Here is a 16,077-nt window from a genome sequence, read left to right on the forward strand (position 1 = left end):
GGGGACCGAACCTCTGCCAAGGGGAGGTCCATGTAACTTCAGGCAAACAGTGCCTGAATCAAGCTGAGAGGGAGAGAGCCACATGGCATCCAAACACCCCCGAAAGCCCCAGTAGAAGGAGAACGTGTGAGAGCCACGGGACTTGAGGGAGGGAGAGGAAGTGTACAGAAGGTCATCTCCACACTCACAGTTACTCGGGCAGGGACATTTTTTTTTTTAAAAAAACTTTATCTATTTATTTATGAGAGACACGGTGGGGGGGTGGGGGGAGGCAGAGGGAGAAGCAGGCTCCTTGCAGGGAGCCCGACACGGGGACTCGATCCCGGGTCTCCAGGATCACGCCCTGGGCGGAAGGTGGCGCTAAACCACTGAGCCACCCAGGCTGCCAGGCAGGGACTTTATTTTTTTGTTTGTTTTGTTTTCCCGGCAGGGACTTTAAAGGACAGCATAGCCACAATGGGACCACACCAGCCAGGGTCCAAGCCACCAGGCCCATCTCCTCCTTGGGCACCGCTGTGAGCGCAACCAACCAGAAGTCTGTTGATGCTTCTGAATGACCCGCTGGGCCACAGCTGGTATCACAGAGAGGAGAGAAGGAACTGCCTAGACAGCAAATCACTTCCCAACAGGCAGCATCACGGGAAGACCACCTGGGAGACACCTGGGCCAAGTGACTTCAGTTCTCCACCGGGGCCGCGGGGAGGGCTCTCTGTGACGTTCTCTCACACAGAACACCCGCGAGGCCTGGCCCCGGCAGGTGCACGCTGAGCGTTCACCTCCATGTTTTACGATGCCACCATTCCTTGCTTCTTTTGGGTCTGTGCCCTACTCCACACTGGTCCTCAAATAAACATTTTCTGTAGGACTCTCCATTTTTTAAAAAACCGAGCTGACCACCATCAAGAGAGAGGGGCTTCCGTGGACAGAAGTCGTGGGAAGGCAAGCAAGTGGCTCACAGAAGAAGGACTTGGGGAGGTGGCAGGGTGAAGCAGAGCTCATCCTCAGCCTTCTCGTCCATGTCCCTTCTCCTTCTGGGGTACTGGGCACTGTGAACCCTGGGTACTTCTGGGGATGTGGGCGGAGGTACCCTGGGGCCTCTTCCCCTCCAACAGAGGCACCAGAGCCAGGCCTGGGCCAGACGCAAAGCAGGCAGGCAGCCCACAGAAGAGGTGAGGGGTGGAGTGTGTGGACCGTGGGGTAAAACAAGAGGTAGGCGCAGGAATCAGACAGATTGAAACAGGCCCCTCTCCTGAGCTGGACGAAATCTATCTAACAAGACTTCACATCTCCCAAACAAGAAGCTCTGGGTAGGATTCCAGGGGGGAAAAATATGAATTACTTTTATGGGGAAACTCCCTAAGAATATTTACTCTATGTTTCCAGTACCATGGAGTAAAAACATAAAAAGAATCTGTACCTGACTTTGTAAATATCTCGTCTGCAGCTGGAACAGAAATGCTGCCTATAATATAAAACAGAACAACACCTCCTGTTATGATGAAAGTGTAATTCCAACGGTTTCTATCAGTTTGGTTTTTCAAGAAGATACTTCCTCTTGATGTGACCTCATAATCGGAGAACCAGAGCCACACTAATCAATGCTAGGATGCTGAGTGTTTGAAATTTTCCAGAAAGGACTCCCTGACGAACTGACAAGTCAACCTCTAACTGGCTGACGCTGAAACCGCTCACGACCTTGACATCTGAATGGCTCCAACTGAGGGTGCCAGCTGGGGATATGTCCCCAAATCCCAGGGGAGCCCCTGGGAAACATCCTGATTAATTTGCAATTGAAAGTAAACCATGACATAAGGAAGGATCGTTCTTCCTCTGACCAGTGTGTGTATTTCATTTAAGCTGCCAGACCTCAAAGTGGTACAAGCTCTGAGAATCAGTAAGGGAGGGATGGCAGGTCCCAGAGATACATGCTGAACACGGAGACGAATAGTACTGTGATAAATGAGTGGGGAGGCGCACGCATGACCACGTTCACGAGCTGTTTCACATAACACAATGCAAAGTATCCTTGACACTTACAGGAAGAGCGGGAATAAAAATCATCACGTAAATCTGGGCTATCCTGAAATAAACACAAACAGCCTTTGGTTAATAGTCCAATAATTGATGGTCATGCTTCCTCACATTGAATCCATACATTATCTTCTAAAAAACTAAAGCTAAACATAACTTATGTGGGGATATTTAATAACATTTCTAAGAGGCTTTATCTAACAACCCAAATTAACACTATATCAGCCCTGCTGAGTGTCCGCTTTCTAAAGGGGAGTTGGACTTTACAACTCTTAGCTCATTCTTAGCAGAAGCGGTGGAATGAACACAGCAAAATGAACTAAAATGTGGGTGAGAATCAGAAACATTTTAGAGTGAGGACCATAGATGTATCTCACATGGAAGCAAGACGAACAGTATTCTCGAAAGGAGAGATGCCTCCTTGCATCCTACATACCCTGGAAACAATCCCAGAGAGCTTGTTGGAATTGTAGAGTTAAAAAAACAAAAACAAAAACACAAAAAAACCAACTTTGAAAACCAACATGAAGGCAAGTGTGTTTCTATTCTGCTTCCAGGGAGAAATACTCTGTGCATTTGCAAAACACCAGAACTGAACAACCCAGGAAAAGGCAGACCCAGGCCAAGGGTATTACCTTCTCGTCCTGTGTTTTTGCTCTGGGCAGGGCATCGGGTCACCAAGTTACATGGTGTCCCTGTGTGTCAGGGGGTCCCTGCCAGCCCTATATCCTGTGATCCACAAGTCCCAGCTCCCATTTGCCACGGGGCTCAAGTCCAGGTAACTGGCCTAGAATGTCAACACGAACACAGGTAGGAGGACCAGACGGTCTCTTACTATGGACCTGGGGTTCTGACATGACAGACACTGCTGACCTGGAGACTTCGGGGTCCTGTTTCAAGAGCAAGAGGATACGCTCCGTGTTGATGAAGATGGCCCAGCACGGAAAGCAACACAGCATCAGGATGAGGATTCCTCTTTGCAGTATGATCCCCACGCGTTTCAGGTTCTTGCCTCCAAAGGACTTGAGATAGAAACATACAATGAGGAAGAATGCCCCCTCGTGCTGGGCAGGCCAAGGCCGGGGCCCCCTGCCCTCCAAACAGCTCCCCACAGGCCAGCGCCCTGCCCCGCCTGCCACGCCTGCAGCCGGGCGGCCGCGTCTCCCACACCCCGGCGTCAGGGACAAGCTGTTGGGGAGCTACTGGCACCTGTGGCATTTTGAACATGCCCTGGGATGACGAGGGCCCTGCTCCCGGGAAGAGGGACAGTTAGAAACGAGGGCACTGATAGCAGAGAGCAGAGCTTAAATGGGGCAGGAAGAACTGGACCCAGGTTAGGGCCTAGAAGATTCGTTTAGAAAACATGTCCTGAATTCCTCCTGCATGCCAGATGCATTCGGGACCCAGGATCTAACTCTGCAGTGAACAGAGCGGTCAGAAACCCTGGGGTCATGGAGTGGACTTTCTGGAAGGAAAAGGAGACAGACAGTGAACAGAGAAATACCTAAGATCCAGAGTGCTTTCCCTAGGACGTGGCAGTGATGTTTGGGGAAAAATAAAGCAGGGTGACGGGGGGAGTGTTGAGGGCCAGCACAGTTTTCACACTGGTGACGGGCGGCCTCTCTGGGAAGGTGATGTCAGCAGCTGATGGAATGAGCCAGGCAGACACATCTGGGAGAAGCAGGGCGGGGTGGCACTGGGTGGGGCAGGGCTGCAGGCCCAGCAGCCTCGGCAGGGGCATGGGGTCACCGGACAGTTCCCAACAGAGACACGACATAACCAGCTGAAGTTTTAGAGTGATGAGGGCACAGAAGCCAGAAGTGAGGAGCCGCTGGGTGGCCAGAGCACGGAGCAGAGAGCGGGCCGGGGTGGGGACACAGGCCAGGCCCAGACAGAAGCAGCCCCAATGGAGGCAGAGGGGCCCTGTGCCCCACAGTGCCTTTGGCCAAGTCTAGGCTTCTCAGGAGCTCTGCCCACACTCCCTTTCCTCCAAGGAACCTGAATTACTATCTCCTTCTACAACCAAAAAGGGGTCTAACTTAAACCACAGAACAAGAGTCAGTAGAAACAACAAATTAAATAAAAATAATGGCATATAAATGACACAGAGGGATCCCTGGGTGGCGCAGCGGTTTGGCGCCTGCCTTTGGCCCAGGGCGCGATCCTGGAGACCCGGGATCAAATCCCACGTCGGGCTCCTGGTGCATGGAGCCTGCTTCTCCCTCTGCCTATGTCTCTGCCTCTCTCTCTCTCTCTCTCTCTCTCTCTGTGACTATCATAAAAAAAAAAAAAAAAAAAAGGCTAAAAAAAAAAAGACACAGAATATTGTACAAATATCAAACGGAATGTGTATATCTACTTCTTTCCATGCATTCTCCAAAACATATGGTTTAGTGGGAAGAAAACATAATAAAATCAAGTAGGTTTTAGAGTGGTGTGGGTACAGAGATGGAAACATCTGGAGGATACTGACCAAAAAGTTAATAGAGATAACTCCGAAGGATTAAATATTAGTGATTTTTTCCCCATCTTTTTCAAATACTTTTCCAGGTGACCTGCAGTTTCTAGATGTGCTTGATCTTTACAATCTTTTTATTTTACTGTTTTTTGTTTTTTGTTTTTTGTTTTTTTTTTTAATTTTTATTTACTTATGATAGTCACAGAGAGAGAGAGAGGCAGAGACACAGGCAGAGGGAGAAGCAGGCTCCATGCACCGGGAGCCCGATGTGGGATTCGATCCCGGGTCTCCAGGATCGCGCCCTGGGCCAAAGGCAAGCGCCAAACCGCTGCGCCACCCAGGGATCCCTTTATTTTACTTTTTAATAATTTTTTGTACAATCTTTTCATTTATTTATTTTTTAAAGATTTTATTTATTCATGAGAGACACAGAGAGAGAGGCAGAGACCTAGGCAGAGGTTCTCAAGAAGCAGGCATGGGGACACAGGGAGCCTGATACGGGACTCAAACTCAGGACCCCAGGATCACAACCTGACAAAGGGAGATGCTTAACCACTGAGCCACCCAGGCATCCCCTACATTAAGTCCTTTAGAGCCATATTTAGCTTAGCCTTTATTTTATTTTTTTATTTATGATAGTCATACAGAGAGAGAGAGAGAGGCAGAGACACAGGCAGAGGGAGAAGCAGGCTCCATGCACCGGGAGCCTGACGTGGGATTCGATCCCGGGTCTCCAGGATCGCGCCCTGGGTCAAAGGCAGGCGCCAAACCGCTGCGCCACCCAGGGATCCCTAGCTTAGCCTTTAGAAACTATCTCAGGATATCTTCATGCACAAACTGCTGGGGAGCTGAGTGCAATGACTCAGGGGACACCACCTATGCTCAGTGCTCCTCTTTCCTTAGGACAGAACCCTGTCCTCTCTGTTCCAGGCAGTGGGTTTGAAGGCAGGGCTCATCCATCACACATCCACCCACCAACCGTGCATCACCCATCTATTTAACCATTCACCACCATCTACCCAACCATCTATCCACCTGTCCATTTATCATCTATCTACCCAATCATCCACCCAACCATCTGTTTATCCACCTGTCTATCCCTCTACTCACCCATGTAGCCATCCATCATCCATCTATCCAACCATCTATCCACCCATATACCCATTTCTGCTTGCTTCTCTGCCTTCATCTCACTCATTCAACAAACTTCCAGGGTACCCACTACATAACAAGCACAATGCTGAACCATAGGGATTCAAAGGCTGAACGGGATAAAGCCTTTCTCCCCAAGCATCTCAGATCCTAGTAGGGAAACTGCTATGGCTGTAAAGTGGGTGAGATGGAAGACAGCACTAGGAATGAAAGGCCTGGACCAGAATCTGACTCTCCATCGATTATGCTAGCACACCAATCCGGAGTTCCCAATCCCACAAAAAGCAATGAGGATAGAGACAAATAAGCAGATTGTCTGCCATATGAAGATGGGAGATACAGGATTCGGACTTGAGCAGAAGGTGGTATATTCTTCTAAGAGACAATCCTAGAGGAGAAACAGTTCAGGTGGGAAAGCCTGATGAGTTTAGTCTGGTCGAGCTGAGGCTGAGATATCATGATGGACATTCAAGCCTGGCCCTCAGGAGACATGTGGGCAGGCGATGGAGATGTGAGTCTTAAACATCAGGTGAGGGTGTACAGTTTTACAGTAGGAGAGATCACAACAGGGAAGAAAATGGAAAACCCAGCCCCACCTGAGCACATGGACCCTGAGGACACAGTTAGGAAAGCTGGCTGTGCTTGCATCTACAGCCACCAGCAGCATGGTATTTGACAAATAAAAGGCAACAGAAGCCATAAAGAAGATGGTCTCTTCTATCATCTCCCACAAGATAGGTAACCGACCAAAACAGGTGTGTGGGGGAGGGTGATTGGTACTCACCTGAGACATCAGTGTATCACAAGCGGAGGCCAAGCCAGTTCCAACGGAAATCCCAGTAACGTTTACAACCTGCAAGGAACAGCACAGAGCTTCAGCCAGCATCCGGGAGACTAGTGGGGGCAGAGTCACTGCCAACAGCTCCCTCTCGAAGGAGTAACCCATGATTTTATTTCACGTCAAACAGGTGACTGCTACTGTAAACAAAAATATAGCCTCTAAGAATCACAATCACTTTGCATCAACCATAGTGGCTTACAACTGAGTTTTTCTCAACACAATGCACATTACAATGTCTATATTAAAAGGCTGAATTATGATTAATATCTAAAACCAATGCCCCTGGGGGCACCTGGGTGGCTCAGTCCATTAACCATCTGACTCCTCACTTCAGCTTGGGTTGTGATTTTAGCATCCTGGGATCAAGCACGGAGTTGGGCTCTGTGCTCGGCTGGGAGTGTGCTTTGGGATTCTCTCTCTCCCTCTGCCCCTGCCTCCCTCCCCTGCTCACATACTACTCTCTCTCTAAAATAAATAAAATCTTCCAATAAATAAACTTAATTACTTAATTAAATACGTGAATGAATGAATGAATGAATGCGCCTGGTCTGCAATGTGCATTTAATAATAATGACAGCAAACTCATTCTGAGCAAATGCTACATGCAGGTCCTGTCCCAAGCCCCTGTCAGGGCTGTCATGACCACTATTCCCATTTTATGGATCACTTGAGCAAGTCACAGAAAGCTTCGGTCATTCGGATGGTGGCCTGAAGCTGGCAAGTCTAGCCTCAGGCTTTAACCCTCCCGTGAGAAACAGGGACTAGTTCTATGTCACCCTCTCGCCTTAACCTCACCCCGGGCCCCTGACCATTAAGGGCGCAGACAGTAACCTGGAAGTAAGGGTCAGAGCCCAATGTGCTGTTCTGCGATGGCAAGGGTTGGGGAGAACTGGAGACCCTATTTTCATCCCCAGTATCACATTTAGCAGTGAGGTCAACTCCAGTTGAGTTAACTTCTTGGCTGACCAACATCATAGACTCTAGCCTCTGGGAGTCAGTGACAGGCCACACACAGAGTAAGGCCCCAGGCCAGTCTAGCGAGCAGCAGGAGGCACCCCTGCCAGAGGCCTTGTGCTCTGCATGCCCAGCCCAGTGTTAGGGCTAAACCCTTCCAGAAAAAGCACAGGGGAAGCACAACTATTACTCTGCCTCTATGGCTTCAAGCCTATTCCCAGGTCAAATCCATTGTCAGAGCTGATTCCTGTCAAGGGTGTCTAACACTGAGCTCTGATGTCACCCTCTCCCCATACAATGACCACATGGATACCCAGAGGGTCCAAGACTCACAACCGTATTTCTTGGGGCAAGTTGTCCAGAACACTATCTTCCACATCAGAGTGTCTATTTCACCAAAGGCTGCAAGAAACACTCCTCTGACTAGTTATCAGGAAAGGCCCTCCTTCCCCGCAAATAGCTGGCTCAGTAACCTCTTGGGCGTGCTGGGAATTTCTGGAAACTACCAGGGCAGGGAGCTCAGAGTGCAATTTGTAGCTTCTCCAATCCTAACCACTCCCAGCTGAATCTTTTTCTATCCATGTTTCTCTAACCCTATTCTACCAGCTAAGTGTTTATCTTTCTGTCTTGAAAGTATTTTTATAAACTGACTCAAATTCTTCATGAAACAAGATGGGATATAAATAAATGTTCTTGGGGAGTGCCTGGCTGGCTCAGCCAGTGGAGCACATCACTCTTGGTCTCGGGGTCGTGAGTTTGAGGCCCACGTCCTATTAATTAGGAGGGATTACTTTAAAAAAATTAAATCTTTTTTAAAAAATGCTCTTTTATTTAAAACACAAACACTTTGGGGCACCTGGATGGCTCAGTCAGCTACCTGCTTTCAGCTCAGGTCATGATCCTGGGGTCCTGGGATCCAGCCCCAGGTCCAGGTCGGGGCTCCCTGCTCAGCGGGGAGCCTGCTTCTCTCTTGCCCCTCTTGAGGCCCTCTTGCTCATTCTTCCTCTTTCTACAAAAATCTTTTTTTTAATCTTTAAAAAATAGAAGAAACAAACACTTTTGTAAATTCTTTCATTCCACAAACAGAATTTTTCCTAAGGCAAAAGATTTTTAAATATATCTAGCTTTCTTTTTTTTTTTTTTTTTTTATATCTAGCTTTCATAAATAGTTTTGATATTGGGCCTATTGTCTTCTCAGCAATTAATTACAATTTAATAGCTGGTTAAAAGCATAGTCTAACCAACTACTCACTGCTCCAGGAAGGACAGGCACAGACCTTACCTCAGACTTTAGCTACAAAAGTTCTTCTCTCTGGAATATACCAGCCTTCCCACACTCCCTTTTGAGGTCTAACGACAGAATTTTAAAATTCTATTTACTCTGTACCTATTAATTTTTTCTTCAAAGCATGGAAATAGGGATGCATGGATGGGTCAATAGTTGAGTGTCTGCCTTCTGCTCAGGGTGTGATCCTGGAGTTCCAGGATCAAGTCCCACATCGGGCTCCCTGCATGGAGCCTGCTTCTCCCTCTACCTATGTCTCTAATGAATGAATCAATAAAATCTTAAAAAAAAAAAAAAAAAAAAAAGTGTTCTTATGCTCTTACCATTGGGTGATCTGGGATGGAAGAGTATAAAGGAGCAGCGCTGGAAGGGAGATCATCGGGAGGTGCCCAGGTGAGGCCCGGCTCACGGTTCCCCCAAGCTACTTATTTCTCGGAAACATTCACTTGGGCCAGATCTGTGCCAGCAGCCAGGCTCAGCAAAATTTAACATCAGCAGGAGGGCACACAGAGCAGAGGATGTGGCACAGCAGGGGATGGATAGGCCCTGTTGGGGCTTTTGGGAAGGCTTTTTGCAGATGCCCCTAAGCCATGTCTAGAAGGATATGCCCCAGGCTCATGTGCAAGCCACAGAATGCAGTGGGCACCCACGGGCAGGACACCCAAGGCCTGGATTTCACTGTCTGGTGAAGGGAGCACTGAAGGGTATTAACCCAGGGAATGGCTTGATTTTTTTTTTTTTTTAAAGATTTTATTTGTTTATTCATGAAAGACACAGAAAGAGGCAGAGACCATCAGGGAAGCAGGCTCCTTGCAAGTAGCCTGATGTGGGACTCGATCCCTGTACTGGGATCACACCCTGAGCCAAAGGCAGATGCTCAATCGCTGAGCCACCCAGGTGTCCTGATTTTTATTTATTATTATTATTTTTTTTTAATGGCTGGGACTGGAGGAAGGTGAGATGGAGTCAGGCCTAGAGGAGGTGGCCCAGGCTGGCAGGAAGGAAGGGTGAAAGCTGGGCCAGGAGACTGGTGGCAGGAAACAGAAGAAAAGAAGTAATTTTAAGAAAGATGGGAAATGAAGTTATTAGCAGGGCTTGCAGCCCGATGGAGATGTAGGGTGTAAAGACAGAAGGGAGTGCCAAGGGTACTCCCAGGAAGGATGCTCACACATCCTGAGTGTGAGATGTTCCTGGAGGGTTCAAGCCGGTATGTCCTGAGGCGGGCAAACCCAGGAGGGCACCTCGGTGGAGGATGGAGACATAAATTTGAGAGGCACCAAGGAAGAGGAGAAGGGGAAGGGAAAGATGTACAACAGCTACAGGTAACAGAAGCAGCAGTGGAAGCACAAGGACACCGGGTCCCCCGGGAGGCCAGGAGTGGCAGAGAGGCCAGAGGGGGATGTCACCGACAGCATTAGCCAGATCAGGTTCGATGGCAAGGTGGAGAGACAAAGGCCAGCTTGCAATGGGGAGAAGAGGACATGAAGACATAGACTTTCTGGCAAAGAGCATAAGCGGCCGGACAGGGGGCTGGGCAGGGAGACAGGCAGATGGGAGATGTTACAGAAAAGGAGAGACTTGCATTGCATAGGTTTATCATAGTGGCCGAGGGATCAATTAAATAGAAGAAATGGGGGACGCCTGGGTGGCTCAGTGATTGAGTGTCTGCCTTTGGCTCAGGGCATGATCCTAGGGTCCTGGAATAGAGTACTGCATCCCTGCAAGGAGCCTGCTTCTCCCTCTGTCTAATGTCTCTGCCTCTTTCTCTGTGTCTCTTATGAATAAATAAGAATCTTTTAAAAAGAAGAAGAAGAAGAGGAGGAGGAGGAAGAAGAAATAATGGAAAGAGTGGTTCTGAAACATAGGCAGAAGGCTGGTCTTGAAGGGGGAGTTAACAGAGGTCTGGTGTTGATGGGCAGACGAGGGAATGTCAGGCACTGACCACCTGGCTCACAATCCTGAGAGTGGGGCCTAACAGGGCTGCAGAGGGAGAGAAGACAGAGGAACCACAGCATGAGAAGACCCCATGAGGTCAGACAACAGGTAGGAGGTGCGGGAACTCAACAGGACAAAGATAAAAGGTTGCCAGCAGGGAAAATAAAGTTTAAAACATCTACAATGAGGGATCCCTGGGTGGCGCAGCGGTTTGGCGCCTGCCTTTGGCCCAGGGCGCGATCCTGGAGACCCGGGATCGAATCCCACGTCAGGCTCCCGGTGCATGGAGCCTGCTTCTCCCTCTGCCTGTGTCTCTGCCTCTCTCTCTCTCTCTCTGTGACTATAATACATAAATAATAAATAAAAATTAAAAAAAAAATAAAATAAATTAAAAAAAAAAAATCATCTACAATGAGTCCATGCTGAGGGATGAAAATGTGTAGAGCATGAGTCCTGAAATGGATTGGGCGGAGGGGAGGGTGGTCCTGGAAGCCAGTGAGATGGAGGAAAGTGGGGCCCACACACCCAAAAAGATGAGCACTCAGGTGCTGGGGTGTTGATGAGCACAGGAGAGGTGCTGTACTGGCCACTAGCTATCATTGACAGGGAAAAAAGTACAGGATGGCATACATGGAGGGTCCATCCCTCCAAAGTGGGCACGGCGAAAAGACAGTCTATTCAACAAAGAGTGTTGGGAAGGGGATCCTTGGGTGGCTCGGCGGTTTGGCGCCTGCCTTTGGCCCAGGGCGCGATCCCGGGGTCCCAGGACTGAGTCCCACATCGGGCTCCCTGCATGGGGCTGGCTTCTCCCTCTGCCGGTGTCTCTGCCTCTCTCTCTCTCTATCATGAATGCATAAATAAAATCTTAAAAAAAAAAGAGCATTGGGAAAATTGGACAGCTACAGGTCAAAGAATGGGACTGGACCTCTTTCTTTCTTCTTTTCTTCCCTTCTTTCGATTTTATTTATTCATTCATGACACACAAAGAGAGAGGCAGAGACACAGGGAGAGGGAGAAGCAGGCTCCCTGTGGGGCACCTGATACAGAACTCGACTCCAGGACCCCAGGATCACACCCTGAGCCAAAGGCAGATGCTCAACCCTGAGGACCCTGGGAAATGCAAATTAAAACCACAATGAACTATCACTGCACACCTGTGAAGAATATGCGACAGAAAATAAAAAGTGTTAGAGAAGATGGGATATCCTCATGCACCATTGGAGGGGATGCAAACTGGCACAGCCACTCTGGAAAGTGGTATGGATGATCCTCAAAAACTTATAAAGAGAACTACCATATCATCCCACAATCTTACTTCTGGGTACTTAACCAAAGAAAACAAAACCAGTAAGTCAAAAAGATACCTGTACCACCATGATCCCTGCAGCATTATTCATAAGCCAAGATATGGAAACAACCTAATGTCCACTTAAGGATGCAAGAATAAAGAAAACATGGTGCATGCATACACCGTGGAATATTATTCAACCATAAAAAATAAAGAAATCTCGCAATTTGTAACAACATGAATGGGCAATGAGAGCATTATCCTAAGTGAAATAAGTCCATCACAGACAAATGCCCTATAATCTCACTTACTCGTGGTATCTAAACTGAGAAAAACTGAACTCATACGTACAGAGAGCAGACTGGTGATTCCGAGACTGGGAGGGTGCCGAGGAGCTAGATAAGGCAGTCAAAAGGTACAAAGCTAGTTCCAGTTACAAAATATATAAAGGGTGGGATGCAATGGACAGCCTGGTGACTATACTTAATATTACTGTAATGCACTGCACATTTGAAAGTTGCTAAGAGAGTAACTCTTGGATTTCATCACGTGGAAAAAAATCTTTTCTGTATAGGGACAGAACTAAATTTATTATAGTGATTATGCCACAATACACACAAATATTGCATTGTTACGTTATATACCTGTATGTCAATTATATCTCAGTAAAAAAGTTAATTTTAACAATTTTTAAGAATGGATGCTGGGAAAGAAAGGTCTGGGAAAGAAAGCCGTGATAGGAAAAAGTAGACCATCAACTGTGGGCCCTGTGGAGAAAGAGAGAGAAAGTGTCCTTCAAGTTTCCAATAATAACCCTCTGTTAATATCTGTTCCCAGCCAACAGAAGCACCAGGAGGATAAGGTGTGCCCTCTGCGGGGGAGGGGTCAAGTTCATCCTCTCCAGGGGGCACAGTTAACAGCCTGTAATATAAAAAGCTTCTCTGCTTTTTTGACTTTCTAGAGGCCCCATCTAAACTTTCAAAGGAAGCAGAAATATCCCTGAACCAGTTCGCTTAACAACAGACCTGTAAATAAAACGTCTGATTCCACACCAAGGTCATCCCAACTGTAAAGCTGAAAGGAGAAACTTCTGTGGTCCCACCAGGATCTTAGGGCATATTCCCACCTCCTGTGGGGACGGAGGGGACATCTTCTAAGACTGGGAGACACCACCTTGCCCTCACCACTGGAAGAGTTTTCCACCTTCTCTGAATGCCTGGGTGAAATGCAAGAGCGAGGCAACTTTCCACCACCTCACAAACATAAACAAAAGACTTCAAAGTCCTTGTAATTTCAACCCATGGCCCAAGGGAGATACTTTATTAAGAGTGTGAAACCGAAAAGAAAAAAAAAAAAAAAACGCAGTGTGAAACCCTGGAGCATCGGGGTGGCTCAGCTGTTGAGTGTCTGCCTTCCGCCCAGGGCTGATCCCGGGGGTCCTGGGATGGAGTCCCACATAGGGCTCCCCGCAGGGAGCCTGCTTCTCTCTCTGTCTGTGCCTCTGCCCCTCTCTCATTAATAAATAAAATCTTTTTTTTTTTAATGTGTGAAACGCTACACCCATAATGAACTATGTAATTCCAACTAAAAGCAGACAACCTACATTACCTTTAAGGTTTTTTTTAAAGATTTTTTATTTATTTATTCATGGGAGACACAGAGAGAGAGAGGCAGAGACACAGGCAGAGGGAGAAGCAGGCTCCACGCAGGGAGCCCCGTGTGGGACTGGATCGCAGACGCGGATCACGCCCTGAGCCAAAGGCAGACGCTCAGCCCTTGAGCCGCCCAGGCGTGCCCACGGTTAAGCTCTTCGTGGGATCTTAGAACAGGGGGAAACGCAGCTCCGATCGCTTCCCCAGCACAAGTTTCTACCTTGCTATACATTCCCTGCGCCCCTGGGCCGCTCGGTAATTCAAGCTCGGCCCCCACGGGACGGTTGCAGAGACGGAAACACTCCTCCCTGGGCGGCCCCCACAGTCTCCCTCCAAATCTAAAGACAAAGCAAAGGTACCCCTGGGCCAAAGTCCGACTCCTCGAGGGAAGAGACACGACCCAGGAGACGGTGCAAATTCCGCGTCGACCCCAGAGACAAGATTCGAAAAACCTGACACCTACCGACACGGCGAGCGTAACGGCATCCAGCTCCACTTTGCCCAGGTGCCCGCAGAAGATGGAACTGACCACGCCAATGAGGAAGATCATCAGCTGCGCCAGGAACTGTGGAGGGAGAGCGGGAGAGCGGGAGAGCGGGAGAGCGCGAGCTGACCCCCAGCCGCCGCCGGGGAGGCTCCGGGAGCGCAGGGGCGCGGGGGCCGGCGGGGGGCGCGGGGGCACGGGGGCCGGTGGGGGGCGCGGGGGGCCCGGGGGGGGGCGCGGGGGGCCCTCGGGGGGCGCGGGGGCCGGCGGGGGGCGCGGGGAGCCGGCGGGGGGCGCGGGGGCCCTCGGGGGGCGCGGGAGGGCGGGGGGCCGGCGGGGGGGCGCGGGGGCCGGCGGGGGCGAGGGGGCCGGCGGGGGGCGCGGGGGACCCGCGGGGGGCCGGCGGGGGGCGCGGGGGCACGGGGGCCGGTGGGGGGCGCGGGGGGCCCGGGGGGGGGCGCGGGGGGCCCTCGGGGGGCGCGGGGGCCGGCGGGGGGCGCGGGGAGCCGGCGGGGGGCGCGGGGGCCCCTCGGGGGGCGCGGGGGGCCGGCGGGGGGCGCGGGGGCCGGCGGGGGGCGCGGGGGCCCCTCGGGGGGCGCGGGGGGCCGGCGGGGGGCGCGGGGGCCGGCGGGGGGCGCGGGGGCCCTCGGGGGGCGCGGGGGCCGGCGGGGGGCGCGGGGAGCCGGCGGGGGGCGCGGGGGCCCCTCGGGGGGCGCGGGGGGCCGGCGGGGGGCGCGGGGGCCGGCGGGGGGCGCGGGGGCCCTCGGGGGGCGCGGGGGGCCCGCGGGGGGCCGGCGGGGGGGCGCGGGGGCCGGCGGGGGCGAGGGGGCCGGCGGGGGGCGCGGGGGACCCGCGGGGGGCCGGCGGGGGGCGCGGGGCCGCGCACTCACCACGGGGCCCGCGAGCGCCCCCAGCGCGGCCGCCTCGCGTCGCACGTCGGGCGGCAGCGCGCCCCGCAGGCCCCGCAGGCAGCCGCGCCAGCGGGGGGCGTCGGGCCGCTGGGTGGTGTCCGGGGCGGCGGGAGCGGCGGCGGGGGCCTCCATGCCTGCGCGGGCTCTGAGCGCGGGAGGCGGCGGTGGGCTGGGGGCGGCCCGGGCCCGCCCCGCCCCGCGCGGACGCGGCCGGGGGTGGGGATGCGGCCGCCCCTCCTGCGGCCGGGGGCGGGGGCGGGGGCGGAGGTGGGGGTGGGGGTGCGGACCGCCCCACCTGGGGGCGGAGGTGGGGGTGGGGGCGCGGACCGCCCCACCTGCGGCCGGAGGAGTTGGGGGCGGGGCGCGGAACCCCCGAGGAGGTGGTAGGTGAGGGGTCGCAGTCCGGCGGGGGCGGGGGGTACCGGGGGGTACCGGACGCGGTCGAGGGAGTGGGAGGTCGCCCTGCGATGACAAAGGAGACTAGTCGTTAGAGTGAACTGTGCTGGGGGCGGGGGGAGTGGAGAGGGCGAATTCGTAATTCCACCCTCCGCACCTCCGGAGCACTTTGCTGGCTTTTCAGGTGACCTCTTCCTCTGCCTCGAGTTACAGGTGTGTCACAGAAAGTATTCCCGGGGCTGGCGGGGGGTGGTGGGGTGGTGCGCTCCTCGGCCAGCAGTTTGGGCCCAGAGATAAGCCCTCCGCATCCCCCTCCCCCACCCGGATCCCCGGGCCTCCGGATGAAAAAGGGCAGATACGCTTAGAAGTCTCTAGAAGGCTAGGGTACCTGTCCGGGACAGAACGAAGAGAGTGTGTGTGGACTTCCTAACAGCTGGGAGAGGGGATGTTGCTGGGGCGCAACCCAACCTTCAGGGCAGGCCTTTACCACGGTCCCTGCAAAATGACCCTCCAAGAAGCAGGCACTGAGGGTGGAAATGCCTGAAGGTGGCCTTGGGTGTTTTTTCACACGTGTTAGCTAACTCCTCTGACCTGGTCCATTATCTGTTCTTTCAGGGCAAAAGCCACGCCTAGCTTTGTAGCTTTGTGCCATCCAAGCACCCAGTGTACTTCACACTGAGGCTTGCGGAG

The 16,077-nt window shown here is 52.1% G+C and overlaps 1 protein-coding gene across 1 annotated transcript in view; it reads right to left on the bottom strand.

The window, feature by feature from the left end:
* LOC112924939 (multidrug and toxin extrusion protein 2) overlaps positions 1-15,123 on the bottom strand; it is a 64,862-nt gene extending 49,739 nt beyond the window's left edge. The window contains exons 1-6 of the mRNA XM_072731955.1: positions 14,971-15,123; positions 14,060-14,161; positions 6,426-6,494; positions 2,905-3,053; positions 2,038-2,080; positions 1,418-1,462 (exon numbers count right to left, since the gene is read on the bottom strand). Coding sequence (XP_072588056.1) covers positions 1,418-1,462; positions 2,038-2,080; positions 2,905-3,053; positions 6,426-6,494; positions 14,060-14,161; positions 14,971-15,123 — 561 coding nt within the window. The remainder of the gene's footprint in view (positions 1-1,417; positions 1,463-2,037; positions 2,081-2,904; positions 3,054-6,425; positions 6,495-14,059; positions 14,162-14,970) is intronic.
* Positions 15,124-16,077: the final 954 nt, after the last annotated feature.

This window comes from Vulpes vulpes, chromosome 12 (assembly GCF_048418805.1).
Source record: "Vulpes vulpes isolate BD-2025 chromosome 12, VulVul3, whole genome shotgun sequence".
Classification (NCBI taxonomy): Eukaryota; Metazoa; Chordata; class Mammalia; order Carnivora; family Canidae; genus Vulpes; species Vulpes vulpes.